Source organism: Thunnus thynnus, chromosome 22, assembly GCF_963924715.1.
Source record: "Thunnus thynnus chromosome 22, fThuThy2.1, whole genome shotgun sequence".
NCBI lineage: Eukaryota > Metazoa > Chordata > Actinopteri > Scombriformes > Scombridae > Thunnus > Thunnus thynnus.
In genome coordinates this window covers 24,456,821-24,482,046 of record NC_089538.1, presented here as the reverse complement: position 1 = coordinate 24,482,046, position 25,226 = coordinate 24,456,821, and the positions used below count along the sequence as shown (strand labels likewise).

Below are 25,226 nucleotides of genomic sequence, written 5' to 3'. Positions count from 1 at the left end.
CAATAGTAAAACGTTCTCATTTTTTTCCCACCAAAATATCCAATCTTGAAGTGCAATACTGTCTCTAATTACTTCTACTTTGCTGTTTTTTTTATCATTAAGCAACCGTCAATAAAACTCAACATGGTGTTGATGTTTCACATTAAAAGCTAACAAGGAAATGGAGAGATTACGCCCTTTAAATCTATATTAATGTGCAAGATCTGTGCTTTTAGTACAACTAGAAATAATTACTAAATTTCTGTCAAGACAAATATGAAAAGTCATTGAGTCCATAAGAGTGATTTTTTTTAATAATAATTAGTAATTACCTTTTCTGTCAACATAATACAAAAGTGTTGTGATTTAACCAATCTGGCAAGTTGTTAAAATGTTAATACTGAACATACTGTACGAGTAAAGCATTTTAGCGTTTTTTTGCTAAAATATTCGATCTTGCAGTGCAATATCCACTCGTAGTTACTACAGCATTGTTAAACTTTTTAATGGTTATATTAAGCACTGGCAGCACTTGGTTGAGTTTAGAAAAAGATCATAGTGTTGGTGTCTTTTAATCTTATGTTTAACTGAAAATACGACTTACATATTGTACATAAATGTAACGCATAATCTATTTAAAAACAAAATAAATCATTGCCTGTGAACATAATCCAAGCAGCAAACGTACATGCACAACTGGAAAAAACTATTTAGCTGTATAAGAGACAGAGTTGGAACGCTATGTTTATGGTCTATTTGCATTTAAAAGAAGTCTAATATTAAGTGATATCCAGAAATTACAAAAGGCAGACTAGGTTGTACTTGAACCAGGAACATATGAATTTGTGTCATCTGCAAATAAATAGACACTGAGGTACAGATTAGGGAGAGTATTGCTCTTATATATAAAGTAACAGTGGACCAAGAATAGATCCCTCATGCACCCCATTACTGACTACATGAAGGCTTGATTCAGCACTATCAACCACAACAGACTTACATTTCAGACCAAAAAACTAGTTTGTTAAGAATTTTATAATCAATGTTAGAAAATGCTTTTGAGGCGTCAATATAGAGAGCAGCACAGAAACTTAATAACTTTTTGTCAGAATTGAGACAACTTCATCAGTTTGAAATGTTATTGTGTTGTGACTTGGGAGTAAACCAGTAAATTCAGAGATTCGAGAAAAGCATTTAGTGCAAATTAAACTTTAGGCTTTTTTTTGCCAAAAATGAAGCTTAGGTATTGAACAGTAGTTGCTGCAGTAAGAGCCATGGCACTTTTCCATGTAGTTCGAATTGTATCTCTTATCTCTTAAATATCTAATCAAAAATGTGCTGACAAATCAAGGGGGCACTAAGATGAAGAGGAAAGTAGTCTTGGTTATCTGCACCCACAGGTTTGTGATACTCTTTCCAGTTGCTTCTACTTTGATGTTTTTTGATCGTCAAGCTACTGTCAGTGAAACTCTATAGTGTGATGTTATTTCACATTAAAAGCCAACAAGTAAATGGAGAGATAACGATCTGTACATCTCCATTACTGGGCAACATCTGTGCTTTTAGTGCAACTTCATTCCAGCCAACATCTGCCTTTGAACTCCTGAACTGGGTCTAGCTGGGTAACAAGTTTGTCTCACACATTAGTAATGTAAATGAGAGGCATGAATGAACTTTTTAATATGACCTTCATGACCTTTTAGATTTTAACATGTCTTTTAATTATGAGAGCTATTTAAATACTGTTCCTAAACTGGATGTATTTATGCTGCTTTTATCTGTTTTTGACTGATTTTCTTGTTTGGTTTTGTGCACCGGTACTTTATATGATTAAGTATAAAACAGGAAATTAGAAACAGGTGTGCTGGGCAAGATGATACAATTTAATTTGAATAGTCTCATCTTCCTTTATGCATCATTTGAACTCGACACAATGTTCATCTTAATGGACTGATTAAATGAACCATAGTGTAAAGTTGCTGCACTGTTGACACCAATGTACATAAAGCAGTTAATGACAGGCTTTGAACAACTTTTACTTATATTTTAAGATTGTGAACTTCTGTATGATGTAATCAGCAAAGTTATGATTACTGCATTTAAATGAATAAACAAATGTTTAAAATAACTTACTCTGTGTGCTTCAGCTTGTTTTGGTTGTATAATCTCTACACAGTTCATGCAGCACATGTGAGAAACTAATGTCGGGAAGATTACCATTGTATTCAAATATTGGTGCCACTGATCCTCCACTCTCACCTCTGTGTGGAACTATAATGTAAAAAATGAATTTGCCTGCAATTTACCAGGAAAAGTACCAAGTATTACGATATATATCTGCAGCAGATATCAGTGAACAGCAGTCAGAGTTTGAAGACACAAGAGAAGGACGATCACACAGAAACTTTGCTACGGTAGGTCTTCTTTAATTTAAATAAATAATGTGTATTAATTTATTTTTCTAAACTTTTTTTGCCTTTAATGTAAAATCCACATTGCTGTTGATGACTGAAAGCAGAGGAGACAAAGTTGAGTTCATTTCTCATATTTTATAAATTGATTTTCTTTGGTGATGTTATTTCCAAGATAAGTGTTATAGATTAATACAGTCTGTAATTTATGGTTTGCAAAGTCATTACATGCTTGTGTTTTAATGTTTTTACACATTAAACCACATGTTCAGCCTTTTATTATATTTTCTGTATTTTTATTGCTAAATTGGTTGTACTTTAGCAATCACTAGTTGAATTGAATTTAAACTTGTGAATTGCTGAATATTTTTAAAAATCTTTTTAAGATCTACCATGAAATAATTTTTGTTATATAAATTGGTTACATTTTCATAGATATGAAAGCAAACAGATTTACTTCTGAACTTACAGCTCTGAGACTCTGAGAGGAAACTGTGTTGTGAGTCTTAGAAACAGAAGCTGAGATATCGAAGTTAAACTGAACATTGAGCTTAATGATTACTGAGCAGCTTTTTAGTATCCAGATTATTTATTTCCTCCATGTCTTCCTCTTCTTCTCTCCTCCTCTTCAGGCCTCCACATACAAAAATATGTCAGTCAACTCTTCATTTGCTCATCTCTCCTCCAACTCCTCCATCCATCTTCTCTTGAAATGCTTCACTAGCAGTTTGCACATCTACATCTTCTCTTCTTTCTTCATCATCAACATCCTCTTCCTCCCTGTCCTCATCCTCGTCCTCTACCAGGGATACCAACAATGGAGGCAACAACGTTCTGTTCTCACGGCAGCAATAAGTCACACTGACTGCTTAACCTACCACTCCGTCATCATGCAGCTGATTGGATTCTTGGGGTTCATCATCTTTTTTTGCGGGAGCTGCTTTAATAACCCAGAGATGATATTCTCGGGGCTTGTTACCTGGGTCGTAACCTCCCTCAGACAGACTCTGATTTACCTCCAGATGTGTGTGGTGCACTACCTGGCTGTTGTTCACCCCATCACCTACCTGGACTTGAAAAAGCCTGGCGGGGTCAGGATTGGGAATATCAGCATTGGATGTGTTTGGCTGTTTTGCACATGTCTGACTATTGTATTTGTAGCTAGCTCTACATTCTTCAGCATGATCATGTATTTATGCCTTACGGCTTTTGTCTTAATTGTCATCTCTTTTTGCTGCATTTCTGTTCTCTGCGCTCTCAAGCGTCCGGGTCCGGGGGAAGTGGTTGGAGACAGGGAGCGGGTTGACCAATCAAAGCAGAGGGCTTTCAACACCATCATGGTCATAATGGGAGTGCTGTGGTTTAGGTTTTTGGGGAATCTGATTTGTAATGTGACTTCTTATATACCACTGCTGAGCCCCGGTGACAACTGTGTGTTGTTGGTGTCAGTAATGTGGTTCGATCTGCCCAGCAGTTTAGTGTTACCTCTGCTGTTTCTACACCGGGCAGGAAAACTACAATGTTGTAAACAAAACACTGAATCAGGATGAGGGTTGTGTACCGTAGTGTACCGTAAATTCTGAACAACAAAAAGCTGGTATTCAAATAAGTTAAAATAATTCAAATACTGGGTTAAATGTGGTAATGTAGGAGTCAGCAAAAGTGATTTTGAGTTTTAATAATAGGATAGTCAGAGACACAGGAATATGTAGAAAACACCCAAACCCTGTCTCCTAGAAATGATGTTCATATACAACAGTGGAAACTGCTTATAATGATCATGTCCATCTGGGTGAAATTGATCATTATAACAGATTTTTTTCTTTTTCTTTATTTATCTTGCAGATTACATCTAATTGACATTTGTATAGTTATTACATGAATGTAAAGTAATTTTTCATCGAGAGACAATTACTTTCTTTTTCCGGTCATGATTTTAATGTGCATGCGGCTTCCTGACTCATTTTAAAACAGACAAGAGAAAGAGAGACAGAGAGAGACACAGAGAGAGAAACATTGATTGAGCAAGCTAGAGAGTAGTTTAATTTCACTTTTACAAGAGAAAAAACTGACGTATTTGGCTTATCTTTCCTGGGTAACCTTAATTAAATCCAGTAAAGAGCACGATAGTGCAGCTAGTGTTGCCTTGAACTGGGATACAGCGGTTAGTAGCATTAGGAGACTGGTGACCTTGGAGGTAGTGCTAGGTTAACGCGTGTACACACAGGTGTGCTGGGCTAGATGATACAATTTGATTTGAATAGTCTCATCTTCCTTTATGCATCATTTGAAGCCTGCACAATGTTCATCTTAATGGACTGATTAAATGAACCATAGTGGAAAGTTGCTGCACTGTTGACACCAATGTACATAAAGCAGTTAATGACAGACTTTGAACAACTTTTACTTATATTTTAAGATTGTGAACTTCTGTATGATGTAATCAGCAAAGTTGTATTATAATTACTGTATTTAAATGAATGAATAAATGTTTAAAATAACTTCCTCTGTGGGCTTGAATGAGTTTTGGTTGTATAATCTCTATACAGTTCATGCAGCACATGTGAGAAACTAATGTCGGGAAGATTACCATTGTATTCAAATATTGGTGCCACTGATCCTCCACTCTCACCTCCGTGTTGAACTATAATGTGAAAAATGAATTTGCCTGCTGCAATTTACCAGGAAAAGTACCAAGTATTACGATATATATCTGCAGCAAATATCAGTGAACAGCAGTCAGAGTTTGAAGACGCAAGAGAAGGACGATCACACAGAAACTTTGCTACGGTAATTTTAAACTTTGCTATGGTTTAATTTAAATAAATAATGTGTATACATTTACTTTTCTAAACTGTTTGTTGCTTTTAATGTAAAATCCACACTGCTGTTGAAGCCGAAGAAACAAAGTTGAGTTCATTTCTCAGATTTTAAAAATTGATTTTCTTTGGTGATGTTGTTTCCATGATGAGTTTTATACATTAATACTGTTGATACCTTCTGCTTTGCATTAAAGCACATGTTCAGCCTTTTTATGTTTGTATTTTTATTGCTAAATTGGTCGTACTTTAGCAATCACTAGTTAAAGTGACTTTAACTTGTGATTTGCTGAAGATTTTTAGAAATCTATTCAAGATCTACCATTAAATATTTCTTGTTAACTTAAGACTATTTGTAAATCATTGAATATAAACTGTTTAAATCTTTATAGATACAAATGCAAAATAGTCTAATGAAGCAGATATATTTCTAAACTTCCAGCTCTGTGAGTCTGAGAGGAAACTGTCTTGTCAAAAACACAAACTTGAGACATTGAAGTTAAACTGAACATTGAGCTTAATGATTACTGAGCAGCTTTTTAGTATCCAGATTATTTATTTCCTCCATGTCTTCCTCTTCAGGCCTCCATGTACACAAATATGTCAGTCAACTCTTCCTCTGCTCAACTCTCCTCCAACTCCTCCATCGATCTTCTCTTGAAATGCTTCACTAGCAGTTCGCACATCTACATCTTATCTGCTTTCTTCATCATCAACATCCTCCTCCTCCCTGTCCTCATCCTCGTCCTCTACCTGGGATACCAACAATGGAGGCAACAACGTTCTGTTCCCACGGCAGCAATAAGTCACACTGACTGCTTAACCTACCACTCTGTTGCCATGCAACTGTATGGATTCTTGGGGTTCATCATCTTTTTTTGTGGCAGCTGCTTTAATGTCTCAAAGATGATATTCGTGGGGCTTGGTGCTTGTGTCACCACCTCGCTCGAGCAGGCTCTGATTTACCTCCAGATGTGTGTGGTGCACTACCTGGCTGTTGTTCACCCCATCACCTATCTGGACTTGAAAAAGACTGGCAGGGTCAGGATTGGGAATATCAGCATTGTGTGTGTTTGGCTGTTGTGTACATGTCTGATTGTTGCATATGTAGCCAGCTCTATGTTCAGCAGGATCATGTATTTAAGCCTCATGGCTTTTGTCTTAATCGTCATCTCTTTTTGCTGCATTTCTGTTCTGTGTGCTCTCAAGCGTCCAGGTCCAGGGGAAGTGGTTGGAGACAGGGAGCGGGTTGACCAATCAAAGCAGAGGGCTTTCAACACCATCATGGTCATAATGGGAGTGCTGTGGTTTAGGTTTTTGGGGAATCTGATTTGTAATGTGATCTACAATACACCACTGCTGAGCCCCGGTGACAACTGTGTGTTGTTGGTGTCAGTAATGTGGTTCGATCTGCCCAGCAGTCTGGTGTTACCTCTGCTGTTTCTACACCGGGCAGGAAAACTACAATGTTGTAAACAAAACACTGAATCAGGGTGAGGTTTGGAGTATTGTATAATAAATTCTCAACAACAAAAAGCTGGTATTGTATCTCTTATCTCTTAAATGTTTAATGAAAATGTGTGGACAAATTAAGGGGGACGCTAAGATGAAGAAGAAAGTAGTCTTGGTTACCTGCACACACAGGTTTGTGATAATCTTTCCACTTGATTCTACTTTGCCGTTTTTTGATCATTAAGCTACTGTCAATGAAACTCAATAGTGTAATGTTGTTTCACATTAAAAGCCAACAAGGTAATGGAGAGATAGCACTCTTTACATCTCCATTAATGTGCTACATCTGTGCTTTTAGTGTGACTTCATTCCAGCCTCCATCCGCCATTTGAACTCCTGAACTGGGTCTACCTACCGTATTTAAATACTCTTTCTAAACTGGACTTATTTATGCAGCTTTTATCTGTTTTTGACTGATTTGCTGATTTTGATTTGTGCACCGGTACCCTGGGGGAGGGAGAAACATGGATGATTAAGTATACTTAAAAAACAGGAAATTGGAAATAAAGGCCTTTTTAAGAACATATTTGATGGCTACATACATATTTGGTTCCTATGAAAAAACATATCTTGACAAGCACCACAAAGGTGTGTAGTTTAATTTTACTTTTACAAGAGAAAAGACTGATGTGTTTGGCTTATCTTTCCTGAGTAACCTTTACTAAATCCAGTAAAGAGCACGATAGTGCAGCTAGTGTCGCCTTGAACTGGGATACAGCGGTTAGTAGCATTAGGAGACTGGTGACCTTGGAGGTAGTGCTAGGTTAACGTGTGTACACACAGGTGTGCTGGGCTAGATGATACAATTTGATTTGAATAGTCTCATATTCCTTTATGCATCATTTGAAGCCTGCACAATGTTCATCTTAATGGACTGATTAAATGAACCATAGTGGAAAGTTGCTGCACTGTTGACACCAATGTACATAAAGCAGTTAATGACAGACTTTGAACAACTTTTACTTATATTTTAAGATTGTGAACTTCTGTATGATGTAATCAGCAAAATATATTATAATTACTGTATTTAAATGAATAAATAAATGTTTAAAATAACTTCCTCTGTGTTTGAGTTTGTTTTTGTTGTATAATCTCTATACAGTTCATGCAGCACATGTGAGAAACTACTGTCGTGAAGATTGCCATTGTATTCAAATATTGGTGCCACTGACCCTCCACTCTCACCTCCTGCTGCAATTTACCAGGAAAAGTACCAAGTATTACGATATATATCTGCAGTAGATATCAGTGAACAGCAGTCAGAGTTTGAAGACGCAAGAGAAGGACGATCACACAGAAACTTTGCTACGGTAGGTCTTCTTTAATTTAAATAAATAATGTGTATTAATTTATTTTTCTAAACTTTTTTTGCCTTTAATGTAAAATCCACATTGCTGTTGATGACTGAAAAGCAGAGGAGACAAAGTTGAGTTCATTTCTCATATTTTATAAATTGATTTTCTTTGGTGATGTTATTTCCAAGATAAGTGTTATAGATTAATACAGTCTGTAATTTATGGTTTGCAAAGTCATTACATGCTTGTGTTTTAATGTTTTTACACATTAAACCACACATTCAGCCTTTTATTATATTTTATGTGTTTTTATTGCTAAATTGGTTGTACTTTAGCAATCACTAATTTAAGTGAATTTAAGCTTGTGAATTGCTGATTTTTAAAAATCTATTGAAGATCTACCATGATATATTTGTTAATTTTTTATAATATTTGTAAATCACTGAATATAATTGGTTAAATCTTTATAGTTACAAATGCAAAATAGTCTACTGAAATAGATTTATTTTGCATTATTTTGCTATTTTGAAAGTTGCAGCTCTGAGAGGAAACTGTGTTGTGAGTCTTAGAAACACAAACTGAGATATCGAAGTTAAACTGAACATTGAGCTTAATGATTACTGAGCAGCTTTTTAGTATCCAGATTATTTATTTCCTCCATGTCTTCCTCTTCTTCTCTCCTCCTCTTCAGGCCTCCATGTACACAAATATGTCAGTCAATTTTTCCTCTCCTCAACTGTCCTCCAACTCCTCCATCCATCTTCTCTTGACCAAATGTTCGTACATCTACGTCTTTTCTGCTTTCTTCATCATCAATATCTTCCTCCTCCCTGTCTTCATCCTCATCCTCTACCTGGGGTACCAACAGTGGAGGCAACAGCGTTCTGTTCCCACGGCAGCAATAAGTTACACTGACTGCTTAACCTACCACTTCGTTGTCATGCAGCTGATTGGATTTTTGGGATACATCATCTTTTTTTGCGGCAACTTCTTTAACAACCCAGAGATGATATTCGCGGGGCTTGTTGCCTGGACTGTCACCTCCCTCGGACAGACTGCAGTTTACCTCCTGATATGTGTGGTGCACTACCTGGCTGTTGTTCACCCCATCACCTATCTGGACTTGAAAAAGACAGGCGGGGTAAGGATTGGGAATATCACCATTGGATGTGTTTGGCTGTTGTGCACATGTCTGACTGTTGTATTTGTAACTAGCCCTGCATCCGATATGATCATGCAGTTCTGCCTTGTGGCTTTTGTCTTAATTGTCATCTCTTTTTGCTGCATTTCTGTTCTCTGCGCTCTCAAGCGTCCGGGTCCGGGGGAAGTGGTTGGAGACAGGGAGCGGGTTGACCAATCAAAGCAGAGGGCTTTCAACACCATCATGGTCATAATGGGAGTGCTGTGGTTTAGGTTTTTGGGGAATCTGATTTATAGTGTGACTTCTTATATACCACTGCTGAGCCCCGGTGCCTACTGTGTGATGTTCATGTCAGTAATGTGGTTCGATCTGCCCAGCAGTTTAGTGTTACCTCTTCTGTTTCTACACCGGGCAGGAAAACTACAATGTTGTAAACAAAACACTGAATCAGGATGAGGGTTGTGTACCGTAGTGTACTGTAAATTCTGACCAACAAAAAGCTGGTATTCAAATAAGTTAAAATAATTCAAATACTGGGTTAAATGTGGTAATGTAGGAGTCAGAGACAGTGATTTGTTTTAATAATAGGATAGTCAGAGGAACAGGAATATGTAGAGAATACCCAAACTCTGTGTCCTAGAAATGATGTTTATATATAATTTGGAGCAGCAAATATGTTTTGAAGGAAATGTAATGTTGCTGGAATAGTAAAACATTCTCATTTTTTTCCCGCCAAAATATCCCATCTTGAAGTGCAATACTGTCTCCAATTACTTCTACTTTGCTGTTTTTTTTATCATTAAACAACTGCCAATGAAACTCAACACTGTTCTAATGTTTAACATTAAAAGCTAACAAGGAGATGGAGAGAATATGCCCTTTAAATCTATATTAATGTGAAACATCTGTACTTTTAGTACAACTACAAAGTGAGAGTGATTTGTTTGAATAATAATTAGTAATTACCTTTTCTGTCAACATCAGAAGAAAGTGTTGTGAATTAGTGGTTCTGGCAAGTTGCTAAAATGTTAATACTGAACATACTGTATGAGTAAAAGGTTTTTAGCAAAAAACAATTTAGCTGTATAAAAATGAAGTTTCTAGGAGACAGAACTGGAATACTATGTACGTGGTCTACTTGCATTTGAAATAAGTCTAATATTGAGAAGGGATATACAGAAATTACAAAAGGTAGATTAGGTTATGGTGGAATCAGGAGCGTATAAAATAATGTTGTCTGCAAATAAATAGACATTGAGGTAGAGATTAGGGAGAGTGATGTTTTAGTATATAAAGTAACAGTGGACCAAGAATAGATCCCTCAGGCACCCTATTACTGACTGCATAAAGGCTTGATTCAGCACTATCAGTCACAACAGATTTAACTTTTAGACCAAAAAATAGTTTGTTAAGAAGGATTTTATAATCAACGGTAGAAAATGCTTTTCAGGTGTCAATAAAGAGAGCAACACAAAACTTAATGTCTTTTTGTCAAGTTGAGACAAAGTCATCAGTTTGAAATGTTATTGGTGACTTTGGTGAAAACCAGTAAATTCAGAGATTCGATAAAAGCATTTAGTGTGAATTAAACTCTAGGATTTTTGCCAAAAACAGAGGCTTAGGTATCCAACAGTAGTTGCTGAGGTAAGAGCCATGGCACTTTTCCATGTAGCTTGAATTGTATCTTTCATCACATAAATGTTTAATCAATAATGTGCAGACTAATTAAGGGGGGCGCTAAGATGAAGAAGAAAGGAGTCTTGGTTATCTGCACCAGTGGGGCTGGGGGGGTAGTGGGAGGGAAATTTAGATGATTAAATATACTTATAAAACAGGAAATAAGAAATAAAGGCTTGTCTGTATTTGAGAAGTAAAGGTGAATTGGATTAGTTGATTTTAAACAACTGATACAAGATGGTCATTCTACAACATCTCAGTCATTCAAGTGTACATGAAATTTGTTGGGGGAAGAATGTCAAAAACATGACTTTTATTTCTTAATTATTTTATTTTCTTAGGTTTATAATAAGAGTAGTTAAAGGAGGAAAGGTGACGTTTATAAACAGTAATTGTTATATATCAGATCATATGACTTATGTTTTTATGTTTTCTCCATTAAATAACCATTATTGAACTGCTGATTTAGTATTGATTTTTTACTTTAGATTTAATATTGAACACGATAAATCTGTATAACGATGGCTAAAACAAGCAAAAAATGTCCCAGACTAAAAAGTAACCAGTTTGTTTGTCTTTAGTCTTGTGACCAGGGATGGCAAAAAAAATGCAAAACAGATGTTTCCCAAAGCACTACTGTCCATTCAAATTAGAAAATAAAAACAGATTTACTGTGTGCATAATGCAAATGTGTGTGTGTCTGAAGTTGTCTGTGATTGGTTCATGACTGCAGAGTTCATCGGGTTCGCTCCTGAAATAACATGGAAGGTGATGGAATCAGACGGGCGGAAACACTCCTGTGATAACGTTTATAAGTATTTACCCACCACATTTACACCTGGTATTAAGAACTGAAATAAATGCCTTTAAAAAGCCTCCACAGCCCCATGTTCCATCTTCTGTGTAGAAGAAGAAAAGTAGACACTGGGTTTTTACAGTTTGGAGGTATTTACTGACCATCAACAGCTACCTTAACGTTAGCCGCAGTGACTGGATGACGTCTTGTCCTCTTAATGAAGCCGCATTGCTGCCTCCAATTCTGAATTAAACCAGCTGTTTCCTGAATGTGTCTATAACATTAGCAAGACAGCTAAGAAGACAGCATGTGAATAAAATGACTTTGGAGTTACCTGGAGTCACCTTCTCCTTTTTTAGTGGCACCAAACTAGCACATAGCAGACCAAACTGATTATCAACCCTCCATCAAACTGCTGCTAAGACAACAAACAAGTCAACCCCCCCAAACTGTACACCAAATCCCTTAATCTTTAAACTTCCATCAATTTAGCCATCAATAATGATGGAATTAAGGTATTTATTAATGGGTTTGTAAGGGGATAATTAAATTGCATTAAATACATAAATTAATGGATTGAAACAAATTAAAGTATTTAAAATGCTTTATTTGAACAGTTTCAGGGGTTTTCAAAAACCTTAAAACAAACCAAAAGAAATGAAAACCACCCCTTAATTTATACCGTAAAATGCCATTATTTTCTGATAAAGGGAAAGATTCAGGGGTAGTTTTCATGGGTTTTCATCCATTTGAAGTTTTTTTTTTTGTTTATTTGTTTCATAGTGATTATGGTGCAACACTGGTCCCTGGTGTGCTGGTCAATAAGCATTACCATGAACAGATGGACAGCTCCTGGAGCCTGTTGCACCAACAGAGCTTACGCCGCTTAAACTGAGTCAGTCATAACTTTGCATTCTAAGTCGAACCTAATAGTTATGCCGGTTGCACCATCTAGGCTTAAGCCTTCTTCTTGCTAAGACTGGGCGTAAATCTTAAACCTATTCAGGAGCAGACCTAAAGTCAAAATCTTTCCCTTGCCCAGGACGTCTTTCCACTTTTTCCATACATTGTTTTCTGAAAGAAAGCTGCTCGAGTCTTAACAATCATTTATAGCCTCCATTATTTCTCTCCATGTCACTGCTTCTTCTTATTTATTATGTTGGACTGCTTGGCAGTGTTTTCTTGTGCTGGCTGTACAGCTCTCTTCATTTTCTTATGTCAATGTCCATGAAATTGCTTTTTCATTTTCTTTGATCCTCCATAACACTGCAAATTAGAAATGATTAGCTTCAAATTAACGAGACAGCAGGAGATTAATATTGTATCCTAGCAATGCGTAATGCTAGGCAATAGCCAGAGTCGTGTGGGCATTCACATAAACACGCATTGTTGAGACCAGGTGTAGACTAGTCTTCAGTTTGGTTGGTGCAACTGATGTAAAGTCCATTCTACAGACCGACTTAGCAGTTAGAACCAGGCTTAGTAAAGACCAGTTGGTGCAAACTATCCCTGATCCTTTCTTCACTTCCTGATTGATCTTTAACTCCATTCACATTAAATTTTGTACAGACTTGTGTTTCCCAGACAATTACTTCTACGGACTTTGGTGATTCTCTGGCTTTTCCTCTAGCACCATCATGAGGTTCACACTTGTGGTTTCTATCCGAACATGGATTGCATTGAAACATGGTTCACACATTTATGCTTCCCTCAGGATTAATTACAATAATTTTAATGATCGTTTGACTTTGACCATCTGCCATCTGACAGAACATTCATTGTCAATTATTTTGATGGTTGAATAATTGTTTTTATAGAAAAAATGCCAAATATTTGTTGGTTGCAACTTCTCAAATATGATGATTTGACACTTTTATGTGTCATACAAGATAGTAAACTGAATATCTTTGGGGATTTTGGGCTGTTGATCAGACAAAGCAAGACATTTTAAGATGTCACTTTGGGCACTAAGACATCGTATTTTTCACTATTTTTCTGACATTTCCTAGACAAAATGATTTTTGATTAACTGAGAACATTATCAGCTGATCAATCGATAAAGAAAATAATCGTTAGTTGCAGTTGCTACTTTGATTTATGAACAAATAACTAAGGACATCGTCATCAGCCTTAACTGTACTTATCCTGTTTTCATTGCACCATCTGACAGCTTTAAACCTGAGTATGAACAGTCCGACACAGATTACGACTAGGATTTTATTAGGCTCATGTCGCACAGCGTTACATTAAATTAAATAGAAGAAAACACATAAATTAAATATCTCACAGTTCTGTTTTCTGCTCTGCTGTCAGTGTTACATTGCAGCTTCTTCCCCCTGATGGCTCTTCATGTGTGTTTTCAGACAGTGGCTCTGAGTGAAGGCTTTGTCACACAGTGAACACTTGTACGGTCTCTCCCCGTTGTGCGTCCTCATGTGAACAGTCAAGTACGTTTTACGAGCGCACGCTTTCCCACAAATCCCACAGACAAACGGTTTGAGTCCTGAGTGGACGGTCACGTGGTTATCCAGATTAATCTTGCGTTTAAAGGACCAGCCGCAGTCCGGGCAGCTGTACGGCGTCTCCCCAGTGTGGATCCGCATGTGAATTGTCAAAGGTCCCTTGGTGGTGAACCCCCTGCCGCATTCGCCGCAGTGGTACGGCTTCTCGTTGGTGTGCGTTCTCATGTGGATCTGCAGCTGCTTGCTGGTCAGGAACATTTTGCAGCAAACGTCGCAGAGGTACGATCTCTCTCTGTTCGTGTGGATCTTCTCGTGTTGTCTCAGCGTGCCGAGAAGTTTGAAACGCCTCCCGCAAATCTGGCAGCTGTGAGGTCTTTCCCCGGAGTGGGTCATCTTGTGGCGGGATAAAGATCTGTAGTCGCTGAGGGATTTACCGCACACGCCGCACAGGTGTGACTTCTTGTTGCTGTGAGTGCTGCGGTGAGCTTTTAACTGCTCCTTCAGGTCAAACACTTTATGACACGTGTAACATTTGTGCGGCTTACCCGCCTCATGCTGCCTCTGGTGATTCTCCAGTGATACCTTCAGTGCAAAAGCTTCATGGCAAACGTCACATTCGTACGGTTTCTCCCCGCAGTGAGCAGCCACGTGCTCGTTGAGGCTGAGAGCATCGAGGAAAGACTCTCCGCAGATGTGACAGTCTTCTGTCTTGTGGCGACTCTGAAGATGATCCTTCAGCGTCTCTGTGGTCTCTCCACAAACTCCACAAACACTTCCAGGATCGTTCACGTGACTCCAGGCGTGTTTGACAAGCGTGACTTCTGATTTGTGCAGAGCGCTGCAGACTTTGCAGGAGAAAACAACGTCACAGTTCTCAGTTTCTGTCTCAGTCTCGTTGACACCAGAGTGTCTGTTTTTTTGTTTCTTTGCCTGCAGGTCAGAGTCGCTCTCCCTCAGCTCCTCACCGTCTGGTTTCCAATCGCCATCGCTGTCCATCGCCTCCTCTCTTTCTTCTTCTTCTCTCTCACCATCATCGTCCATGTTCCCTTTACTCTGAGCTGCCGAGAGATCGTCAGCTGGCTCTGATATCCTGTGATTTTCTTCGTCAGCTTCGTCTGTTTCCATGTTCATTTCTTCTTGTGTTGCTGAGCTGCGGCCTTCAGCCTCCTGAACAGGACTGCTGTGGGAAACAGGAGCACAAGTAATTAGTTTAATGTCTGTCTGATAATATGTTGCTGTAGGTAACGCAACACTATATGGTCCATCCGACGTATACCTTTCATGAACCATCATGTCATTTAATTTTGGTAAATGGTGGAAGTTGCTCAGTTCATGCGTTTATGCAGGCAATCTGCATTTCTCACAGTCAGAGATACAGCTGAGAGAAACTGAAGGAAATCTGCTAATGAGGCGTTCACTGAAGTTAACTGAGCCTCTGCTCTCCACAGATTCCTGTCAAGATCCCAAAAGAGAGAAAGCTGTTGTGTCGCTGTGGTTCATTTCAGCTTGACACAATTTTTCATGGTTGAGCAGCAGAACACAAGTTTAAAGGACACATATTCTGCACATTTCCAAGTCTATATTTATAATCTTTGCATGATTTACAGTTAAAAACTCATTTATCTTCTACTGGTCCTTTATGCAGCCCCTCAGTTCAGCCTCTGTCTGAAACAGGCTGTTTTAGCTCCTGTCTCTTTAAGGCCCGCCTCCTGATGAGCCCACTCTGTTCTGATTGGTCAGCTTCAGGAAGCTTCCTCCGGCTCCGGAGGCTACGTTAAAAAAAAAATTGTAGTCGCAGGATTTCACTTGTTTTTCTCCTTCTTTACTCCAAATGTCAACTTCTCAAATCCATCCGTACGTGTTGGAGCCAAAATCCAAACTAAAAAACCTCAGCAACAGCTACGGTGTAAGACTATGAGCAACGAGCTGACGTCAGCTCGTCGGCAAGGTAGAAAAGAACGTTGCAAACGATGCGTTCAAAGCAGGTTGAAGCCCTGACTTTTGACTTGCAGGCAGTATTTCTACCGAGGATGGAAATTAGCAGAAGCCACCGGCCAGATGCCGGGTCACTTTGTGAAAATGCTCGACCTACCAGTCACGGTGGCCGACGTGCTGTAACGTTACCAGACGACGGTGAGTCTCTGCTGCTGTTCATATCATTTAGTTTTGGCGTGTGTACGTGCGGCTGTGACGTTACCGTCTGTGCAGCTATGTGCGGCACGTGTGTACATTTGACCGGCAAAAACCGGCTGTTTTCGATCAGTGGCCGATCGATCGGTGCATCTCTGTAAACAACAGCTTTATTGTGGGCATCAAAAACGTAAAACTGGTGACTATCAAGGACCACGAAGCCTCCAAATGCACAAGGAAGTGATCTGATTTTTACCAGGAGAGTGTGGAGCTACCTGGTTTGTGGTCCGCTGTCATCACATGTCAACATGGTGGAGCTGCACAGAGACTCTTCACAGCTGCTGTTTTCTTTACTGGCCTGGAAAAATAAAAAGATCCCAACTGCTATTTCTTTACTTCAAAAATAGTGACGCCTGTTTTTTTTTTTTATCTTAAAGGACACAACGAACTACCTTCAGTCTGATGTAGAGCGTCGACTTCCATCCTGTGCAGCTGATGTTTCTCTGGATCTCCTCCGGTGTCAGTATCTTTAGCTTTAGAGGCTGTAATCTCCTTGTCTTGTCGGACGTGAAGACGTCTAAAGGTTTGTTGTCTCCGGCCAGCTGAGGGAAGGTGGACCTCAGCAGGTCCAGGAAGTCCGACTCCTGCAGGCCACGAGGACACTGCAGCTTCAGCATCGGACATTTCTTAAGCACTGAGAGAGGAGAGAAGGAAGAGAAAAGTCTTTTTAGTCGTGTTATTTTCACTGAAGGTAGTGGTCATACCCTCCTTTTGAAAGCAGAAACTAAAAACCGAAAACTAATTTATGAATTAAAAACCATTAATATTGTGGACATTCGTATCACAATTTGCTAAATTAAAGGTTTTCCTATTAAAATATCAAGACCATAAACTACATGTTTCAGATGTTACTAATGAAAAACACCCTTTCTCATAAACACTCACATTAAGGGAAGGTCTGGTGGCCACTGTTCAGACATGAAGCGGATTTTAGAGGCGATTGAACACAGTGTCAATGGAAAGATGAGATTAGAAGGAAAAGCGCCTGGGACGGCATGAATTGACGCCTCCCAGCGAGTTTAAAATGTTTCAACTTGAGTTAAAATTTGCACTCATCCCGCGAGTGAGAGGCTGGAGGGAAGAAACACACCTGGAGTTTCTGATCAGAGGCTGAACAGCCGAGACACCTCGCTGTTCACACCTGCGCTTATCAGTCTGTCGCCAGATTTGTTCACATGGGCTAGCTAAGAAAGCAAGAATGTTTCAAGAACTAATAATAAAGAGCATGTTCAGTTATTCTAAGTGTTCAGATTGGCAGGACGAAGTAATTTGGTGTCACCAGAGCAACCACCACGTCCTGCATTGATGACATATTTTTCTGTTACATCCTTGTCGGAGATGCATCAGGATACATCAGCGTTGTGACATGTGGTCAATGTGTCCCAGACCACCTGGACTAGTGGTTTGAGAGATCAGATCACAATGTGTCGTTTGCACTTGTATTTAAACGCACAATATGTAATTTCAGCTGCTAGGGGTCTCAATCAAAACAATAACAACAGGCGGAGTGTGATGACGGTGTGAAGTAGCAAGGGATCATGGGAGTTGTTGTCTTCGTTGTTAAATAACCAGCTTCACCGGGATAGGATTACTCCAGTGTTCATCATTCAGGATGTTTTTATCCGCAGAGGTCTCCTCCTCTCCAGAACAAACAGACCCAGAGATTACAGGTAAAAACACTGAATAAAACTGTTTCACCTAAAAAATCAATATTTCTCCAATGATGTTTGGTGACCACCGGACTTCCTGGAGGGGCTGTTAGCCGAGCTGCTGCTAACGTTTGTCCAGTTTATTTCTCTGATAACTTAAGATCCAGACGTCCAATGACTAAAATCCTTCTTCCGGCTAAAAGATATAGTTAAAAACCACCTAAATTTATCATGAAAATGTGTCTTAAAACTGAATAAAAGTCCATTTATAACAGTTTGTGTGGAACAACCACAACGCCGATGTATTATCTTGTATGTGTGTAAGTTACTCTTTGGTAGACGCCATTGTAGCGGACAAACACAGCGCTGCCGTATGCATCTGGTGCGTGTTTACTCTTTGGTAGAGGAGGTATGACGCCATCGACATGCGACCAAATGAAACGGTCCGTTACTTTGATTAAATTACAGATTTCATTTGGGATAATGTAAGTACACAACTCAACAACATATATAACATAGGTCTAGTTGTTTTTAGACATTTTAATGCAGAATAATTACATATTATAGCTTTAATGCGGTCTACTTGCATCAAAGACACGTTGAATGACACGCGGCTAAAATTCGCTTCGCTCTCTGTCTGGTAATTGATGCACGTTAACCAGAAGCCTCCCGGTTTGGTCTTAACTGAGTCTCACCTGTCAGTAATCTGTCCATCTTTTACTTTGCTGTCTGTGAGGAGTTGTATCTCCCCCTCGAAACAGATGAATTAAACCGTCCGAGTTTTAAGGACTGACTGAGACCAGCCGCTGGAACTATGACGAGGGACGTGATTCACTACCTGTCTCGTGAAAAGGTTCAGTTTGCTCAGATTACTCCTACTGTCCCTCTGAAAACTGTTCACAGAACAGTCTGTAGATCATCGGAGTCAAAACAATACATGAATACGTCCCATCAGTTCAACGCTGATAAAAGTAAAACTATCTGCATGGCCGAAAACCAGGACAGGTACATCAGAGAATGTTTTATGTGATTTGACCCTTTAAACCAGGTGTTTATCGCGTCTCCCGTGGTAACCGCAGTGACTCTTTTACCTTAATTAACTCTTTAATATTTACCGTTGTTTGACAGCACATCGGTCTGAGAGTCCTCCAGGATCCGGATCCTGAGGTCTACGTGGTTCTGTGTTTCAGTGATCTGAGGTCTGCCGGGTTTCCTCCTTTCAGACGAACTTCTGGAGCAAAAAGACCTGAAAGATGAAGATCAGCTGGTTAGTTATAGAAGTTTATAGCTGCCGATATTAAAATGGAAACATTTTACAAAATGTCTGAAATTTAAATCACAACTCAAAACTGATTTTATTTCCAACATGTCGTATGTGTTTGATCACTATTATTGTTTTTAATCTCACATTTTAAGGTATTTTATTCTATTTTATTTCAACCGTCTGATTTTATTTTTATTCCTTGTCGTCCTGAAATGTTTTAATCCCGGTTAAACCACATAAATCTCTGTATTATATATTTTAAAAAGGCCTAATTACAGACAAAATTAAAATAACTCACTAATGAATTAACGTTCAAGGTTCTCAAAACAACAACATTACCATAATGATGAGGAAACTGAAGGTGAAATGGACTTTTCATTTTTTAAATTTGGCACACACGGATTAAAAAACATTTAATTTTAATATTGGCAGCTGCAGACTTCCATAATTAATGTTGCGTTAATACACCGGCTGTGATTGGCTGATAGGCCTCTGCAGGTTGACATCAGTGCTTTTTTATACTAGAATAAAGAAACATCCCAGATTATTATGTAATTGTTTATAATATCCAGTAGATGAACAACTGGTAAGAAATATATCCGCTTTATTATTATATTATTATTATAACAGCTTCATAATGTAAAAATGTTTCAGACAGTATTAAGTTCTAATCAGGTTTTCAAGTCAAACCTGATGATTTTCTATGTAGAAATACAGTAAATCAGGCAGAATTACACATAAAATAACTCAGTTTTAAAGGAGTAAAATAAAGGAGGAAGTAGACTTTACTTTATACACAAACTCATATAGTCTCCTTCTTTTTCTAACATAAACTGAGTGATAATACTGGTTGTTTGTGTAGGAACCTTGTTGGAGTTTGATTTTTCAAGTCTGGGGACTCATCTTCCTCATCTTCACCCTCTTTTTCCTCATCAGGTTTCCTGCTGTGCTGCAGACCTGGAAAAAAGACGGAAATCAATTATCTACACTTCACATTACTGAAAACTGTGTGATTGTTTTATTTGGAAAATTTAGGGTAAAAATCTGAAACAAATACATTGAATATTATTATAATTCCTGCAATATGAGTTCGTGACCTCACGTGTCAAACTCCAATAACAAAATCTGCTATTCAGACTTTCATCTAAATCTAAGTGTACACGTGAGGAAGAAATAATTCAACACAGTTAAAACCAGGTTTGAAGTCTAGACGTCAGTTCAGCATATATGTTATCCACAAAACTATATGGGACGAAAACACCCATAAATCACGACACTGAACTCAGCTTCTGATGTGGGGTTACAGGAAACATAAATAATGATATTTAGCAGCTGATCGTCCATTTTTTGCACCACTTACACTTGTGATAAAGTGTGAGACATCATAGCAAAAGGCTTAACACTGTTTAAACCCATTTACAAATTTGTGAATCCTTTATTTTACTCATGAAAACAGAAAAAAAGGGCGATTTTGCTGCTTTTATCCCCCCCATCCAGACCAGATTTGACCAGATCAAAAACCACCACTTGTCTAATCTGGACTAGATCACCAAGGAGCCTCCAGAGACTCATTAAAACACAGCTTCATATTTGTGAAAGCTTTGTTATATTTGTGACGTCATACAAAGTCGAAAAAATCAGTGAAATCGCCCTTTTTTCACCTCGATGGTGAAATACATGAAGCCGAATTAAAGAGTTAATTGTGTTGATTAATGAATCGTCTTCGGTTTTATAACTTAATATATGTACCTCTATCCAAAAGCAAGTAAACATTAAAATAACAAGATTATTAATCGGAGTTCGGTTTGTCTCTATCTCAACAAAACAGGGCTGTCGGAGTGGCTGAATAATGATTTTCATGCCGATAAATGAATGAAAGACTAACCGGCTTTGTTGAGTTTGACCCGAGGCTGCAGGAGAACCTCCAGCTGTCTCCTCTGCCGGTCGATCTCCTGCCTGAAGCCCGAAGCCTCCTCCTCGTACCCGGCTACGATTCTGTCAACAACCGCTAATATTTCCTGGGAGGCGGCGGCGAGTCGCTCCGTCACGAAGCCTCTGAGAATCTCAGCTTTAGACATTTTATTAATACGTTCACTTGTGTCTGATGTGTTTTTATTCATCACATTAAACCAGAGATACCTGCACCTGGCGCTGTTTACGGACTGGACTGAACACGCTTCCGGTTTTGTCAAGTGTCATCCGGGTAGAAACGGAGAGCTGAGCTAACCGTTCCTCTTCTTCTTCGTTTTCGTCGGATTTTATTTCTTCAATTAAAAAACTAAACAAATTAAAAAAAAAAAAAAAGATAATAAAAACATGAAAATGAATGATGACAAATAATAAAAATGGTGTCAACACATTTCATGTCCTGGTACACTGTTTTTTTCCACGTGATTTGATACTTTCATGAGTTTTTAACATGAGATGTAATTGTGGCAAAAAAAAAAAAAAAGACCAGAAATTTTGGTTGAATGTTTAAAAAAAAGTCTAAAAACTGAATTGTTGTTACAGATGTTTGTTTGTGTTAGTTCTCTTGGTAATGGGTGCAAAAAGCTCTCAAATTTAGCATCATTACCGTTTGCTTATTTTTTTGCCTTCCAAAGTTACTTCATTTGTTGCAGTTGTCAGGTTTAAAGTTGTGAATCCGGATGTAATGTGCAATCAAATGAAACAGCCAGACACAGACGTGTTGTCATGTTTACAACTTACAACGCTTACTATTTTTTGCTATATTGCTATTTTAGATTTGTTACTTCTGTGTGGATTTTAGGGAGATTTTTGATACCTTTGCACAAACAGAGCTCACAAAATAAGAAGCTGACTCACAGTTTAGTTTAGAGTTTCATTGTTGTACTTTAGTTTGCTTTTAAAGGTTTTCACATACAGAAACTCTGAAACTTAAGACTTGTTCACGGCGACAATCTTGCTTTGAATTTCTATTTTGTTCATTGTCAAATCTTTTTCTGTTTCTTTAATGAAGTTCTGAAAGGTTTTCACTTGACTGAAATGATTAATTGATGATTATAATAACAAATAGAGGAGTCTTGGATACAAGGTGCAAGATTGGTGCAGATATGAACTTTTTTTTCCTAAATTTTACATAATTTTCAAATAAGGGAAATCAAAACTATCTGTAGTTAAATTTGCTCCAGATTCTGTAAAAAAAAACGTTTTCTCCCAAATTCTGGGACATGAAGTTGGAATGCTGGTGTTTATGAAATACAAACTACAAATGATGACGGTAGAGGTTTAGTTTTTATTATTGTCATCATTGTAGTAACAGACAACAGACACATGAGGGAGCCCTTACATGCCCTTACAGCATGCTGTTAAAGACACATTTATCAGGGCAGAAAGTGGAGAAAGCAATGATTTATTGCTCTAAATGATTCAGAGAGTTTGTCCTGAGCGTGGCACTGGAGATGTTTTTGTCAAGACAAAAAGGTTTTATCCTCTGAATGATGGATGTTTTAGTGCTGAACTTCTCAAACTTCCCCCAAAACCACAACTGGTTGACTTTACATCTTTGTACAACTAAAATAAGCAAGATACAGTGTGTTTTTACTGACTAAGTATATTTCTTAACTCCATACTTGAAAACAATGAAGAAAACTCAATCACACTGTCTCACTCACTGCTGGAATATTTATTAGATTACAATGTTTCGTACATACTTGACAGAAAAATTCATTTGAATAGAAAAGTCTATGATGAAGTGATTTAATCTCATGTTTATGCTGAACTGAAAGCAACAAAACACTCCTCCTCTTCCTCATTCCTCCTCCCCTCCACCTTCTCTCTCTCTATCTTCACCGGCATGCTCGACTTTCTGGGCTTCTTCTTTGGTGTGGGGTCACCTGACTGCCACCATCGCTGCTGATTGGTCAGCGGGCTGACACAAGTCCGTTCGCATTTTCCTTTTGTAACACCATAATCAGAGGACACAGATTGGCTGTTGCAGGTTGTCATGGTGATAGGGGTGGGGCCACGGAGGGGAGACAGTGGAGTTTGGTTTGTGTGGAGGGCGAGCAGGTCTTGACAGCGTTCGGTTTCCTCCAGTGCAGGAACCACCAAAGGGGCGAGCGAGGGAGGTGAGCCCAGGGAGGAGGCACTGTGAGCTGGGAGGAGAGGAGGAGGCAGGGCCTGGGGGTGCAGGTCACTCAGGGGGAAGTCCTGGTTGGCTTCTTGGCTCAGAGTCTGGGATAGAGGGTGAGGAGAAGGAGCACGGGAGTCGACTTGAGGGAGTGTGTCTTGCCGGCAGCCATGTCGGGGGTTTGTGCGACTGTTTAACCCATCTCTCGGGGTGTGTGCGTGAATGAGTGTGTGTGAATCATCATCCTGTTGCCAACGTGTGTTTCTGATCTCTTTTTCGCTGCACATACGCGTGTGTTTGTTCTTATCATGTATCTTTGTCTCAGTGTGTATGCTCATGTGTGGGTCAGAGTGTGTGTTTCTGTGGGTGTGTGTGTCTCTGCTGGCACCCGTGTGTAGCCGTGGGTTTGGGTTGGCGCTGTGTCGGTTGCGGCTGCGCAGCGAGCTGAAGACCATGGTGCAACCAGCCACCGTGCAGCGGTGTTTGATCTTCAGGTGGACTGCGTTGTAGTGGATCTTCAATGTTCCTGAACAAACAGAAGAAAAAGGGGGCTCTTGTTAAGCTAGTGGCAACTTCAGAGGAACCCCAAGACACAAGATCCGTAGAAGACCCTGAATTGAACCCTGTGGCACTCTAAGGCCACATCCAGACCAAAAACTGCCCTGCGTTAAAACAGTATAAGGGGCTGTGGTGTTGGTTGCATGTTGTTTGAAGTGAGACAATGAAATACGATCCAGGAAGTTGAGTTTCAGTTAGAGATTGATGCATTTAAAGGTTCATCAGAAGCCAAAACACAGCAAAGCTTCTTATAATACTCACAGAAAGGTTTTACAACTCTGGTTAAGTTATCATGGCAGCAACTGTTTTATCTTTCGTCACTACGATCACGAGGTAAACAGTCGAGTATGACGTTCATGTTACAGAGGAATCCACCAGGAATGTGTGGTTGCATGTATGTGATCGGCCAACGCAGCACGTTGCCAGATGACGTTGGGTTGCTTTGCAGCAAAAGTTGAGCCCAGTTCAACTTTTTGCTGGACGAACGCTGTGTTTTTTTTGTTTTTTCTGAGCTGTCTGTGGTGGGACCCCTGCTGTGTTGACGCACCGCGCCCATTTCAATAAATAGGGGGCTGTGTTTTTTTCTTGCAGAGCTGATAGTGGTCTGAACGCCCCTAAGACACAAGATCAGTAGAAGTTGAACCCTGTGGGAACCTGAAACTCATGAGTTTATTTTAAGCACCTGATGTGTAGCAGATACAACAACGTGCCTACCTTTGTCGTAGAAGCTTTTCCCACAAACGCCACAGCAGACCCTCCCCTTCCGACCTCCTGCACTGGAAGGGGAAGGGAGGGAGCAGAGGGAAGAGGGGAGAGGATGGAGGGAGGAAGAAAAGGAGGAGGAGGAGGGAGGAAGTGGACAGAGGAAGGAGGAGGAGAAAGATGGGAGAGGATGGAGAGAGGAGGAAGAGGAGCCGTGCAACTTCTGGGAAATCTTTGGAGGAGACGATGAAGAAGAGGAGATGGATCGATGGAGTGAAGAAGAAGAAGTAGGGATGAGTGAGGAGTTTAAGGAAGGAGAGAGTGGAGAGGTGTTCTCCTGTTTGGCCATGCCCCTGTGAACATCAAGCTCCTGGTCGATGTGGAACCGGGGGATCTGATGCCATAGCGTCCGGGCAGGGTTCGGTTTGTCGGGGTCCGTCTTGATTTTGAAAGCTGGTTCACCTTTGGCTTTCTGCAAAATTGGATCATTCTCCTGCCCTCCTCTTCCTCTGTCCTGCCTGTGTCTGTCGGCCAGTTGGGCCCCACTGGGCCTCTGTAGACACTGTGTTAACTTACTGGGAGAAACGAGGTCCTGAAAAAAGAAAAAGACAATAAGTGGAGATAACAAAGTCTCTATATACATGTCATATCTCTGTAGGAAGTGGACTTGTTTTGGCG

At 39.4% G+C, this 25,226-nt stretch overlaps 1 protein-coding gene across 1 annotated transcript; it reads right to left on the bottom strand.

The window, feature by feature from the left end:
• Positions 1 to 13,833: 13,833 nt before the first annotated feature.
• On the bottom strand, positions 13,834 to 21,410 carry LOC137174600 (zinc finger protein ZFP2-like). Its single transcript, XM_067579990.1, has 6 exons — positions 21,081 to 21,410; positions 20,062 to 20,152; positions 19,047 to 19,177; positions 16,675 to 16,916; positions 16,498 to 16,580; positions 13,834 to 15,272 (listed from the first exon to the last, which is right to left on the bottom strand). The coding sequence occupies exons 1-6, from the start codon at positions 21,313 to 21,315 to the stop codon at positions 13,946 to 13,948; spliced, it is 2,109 nt and encodes a 702-aa protein (XP_067436091.1). The 5' UTR covers positions 21,316 to 21,410; the 3' UTR covers positions 13,834 to 13,945.
• Between the last annotated feature and the right edge of the window lie 3,816 nt (positions 21,411 to 25,226).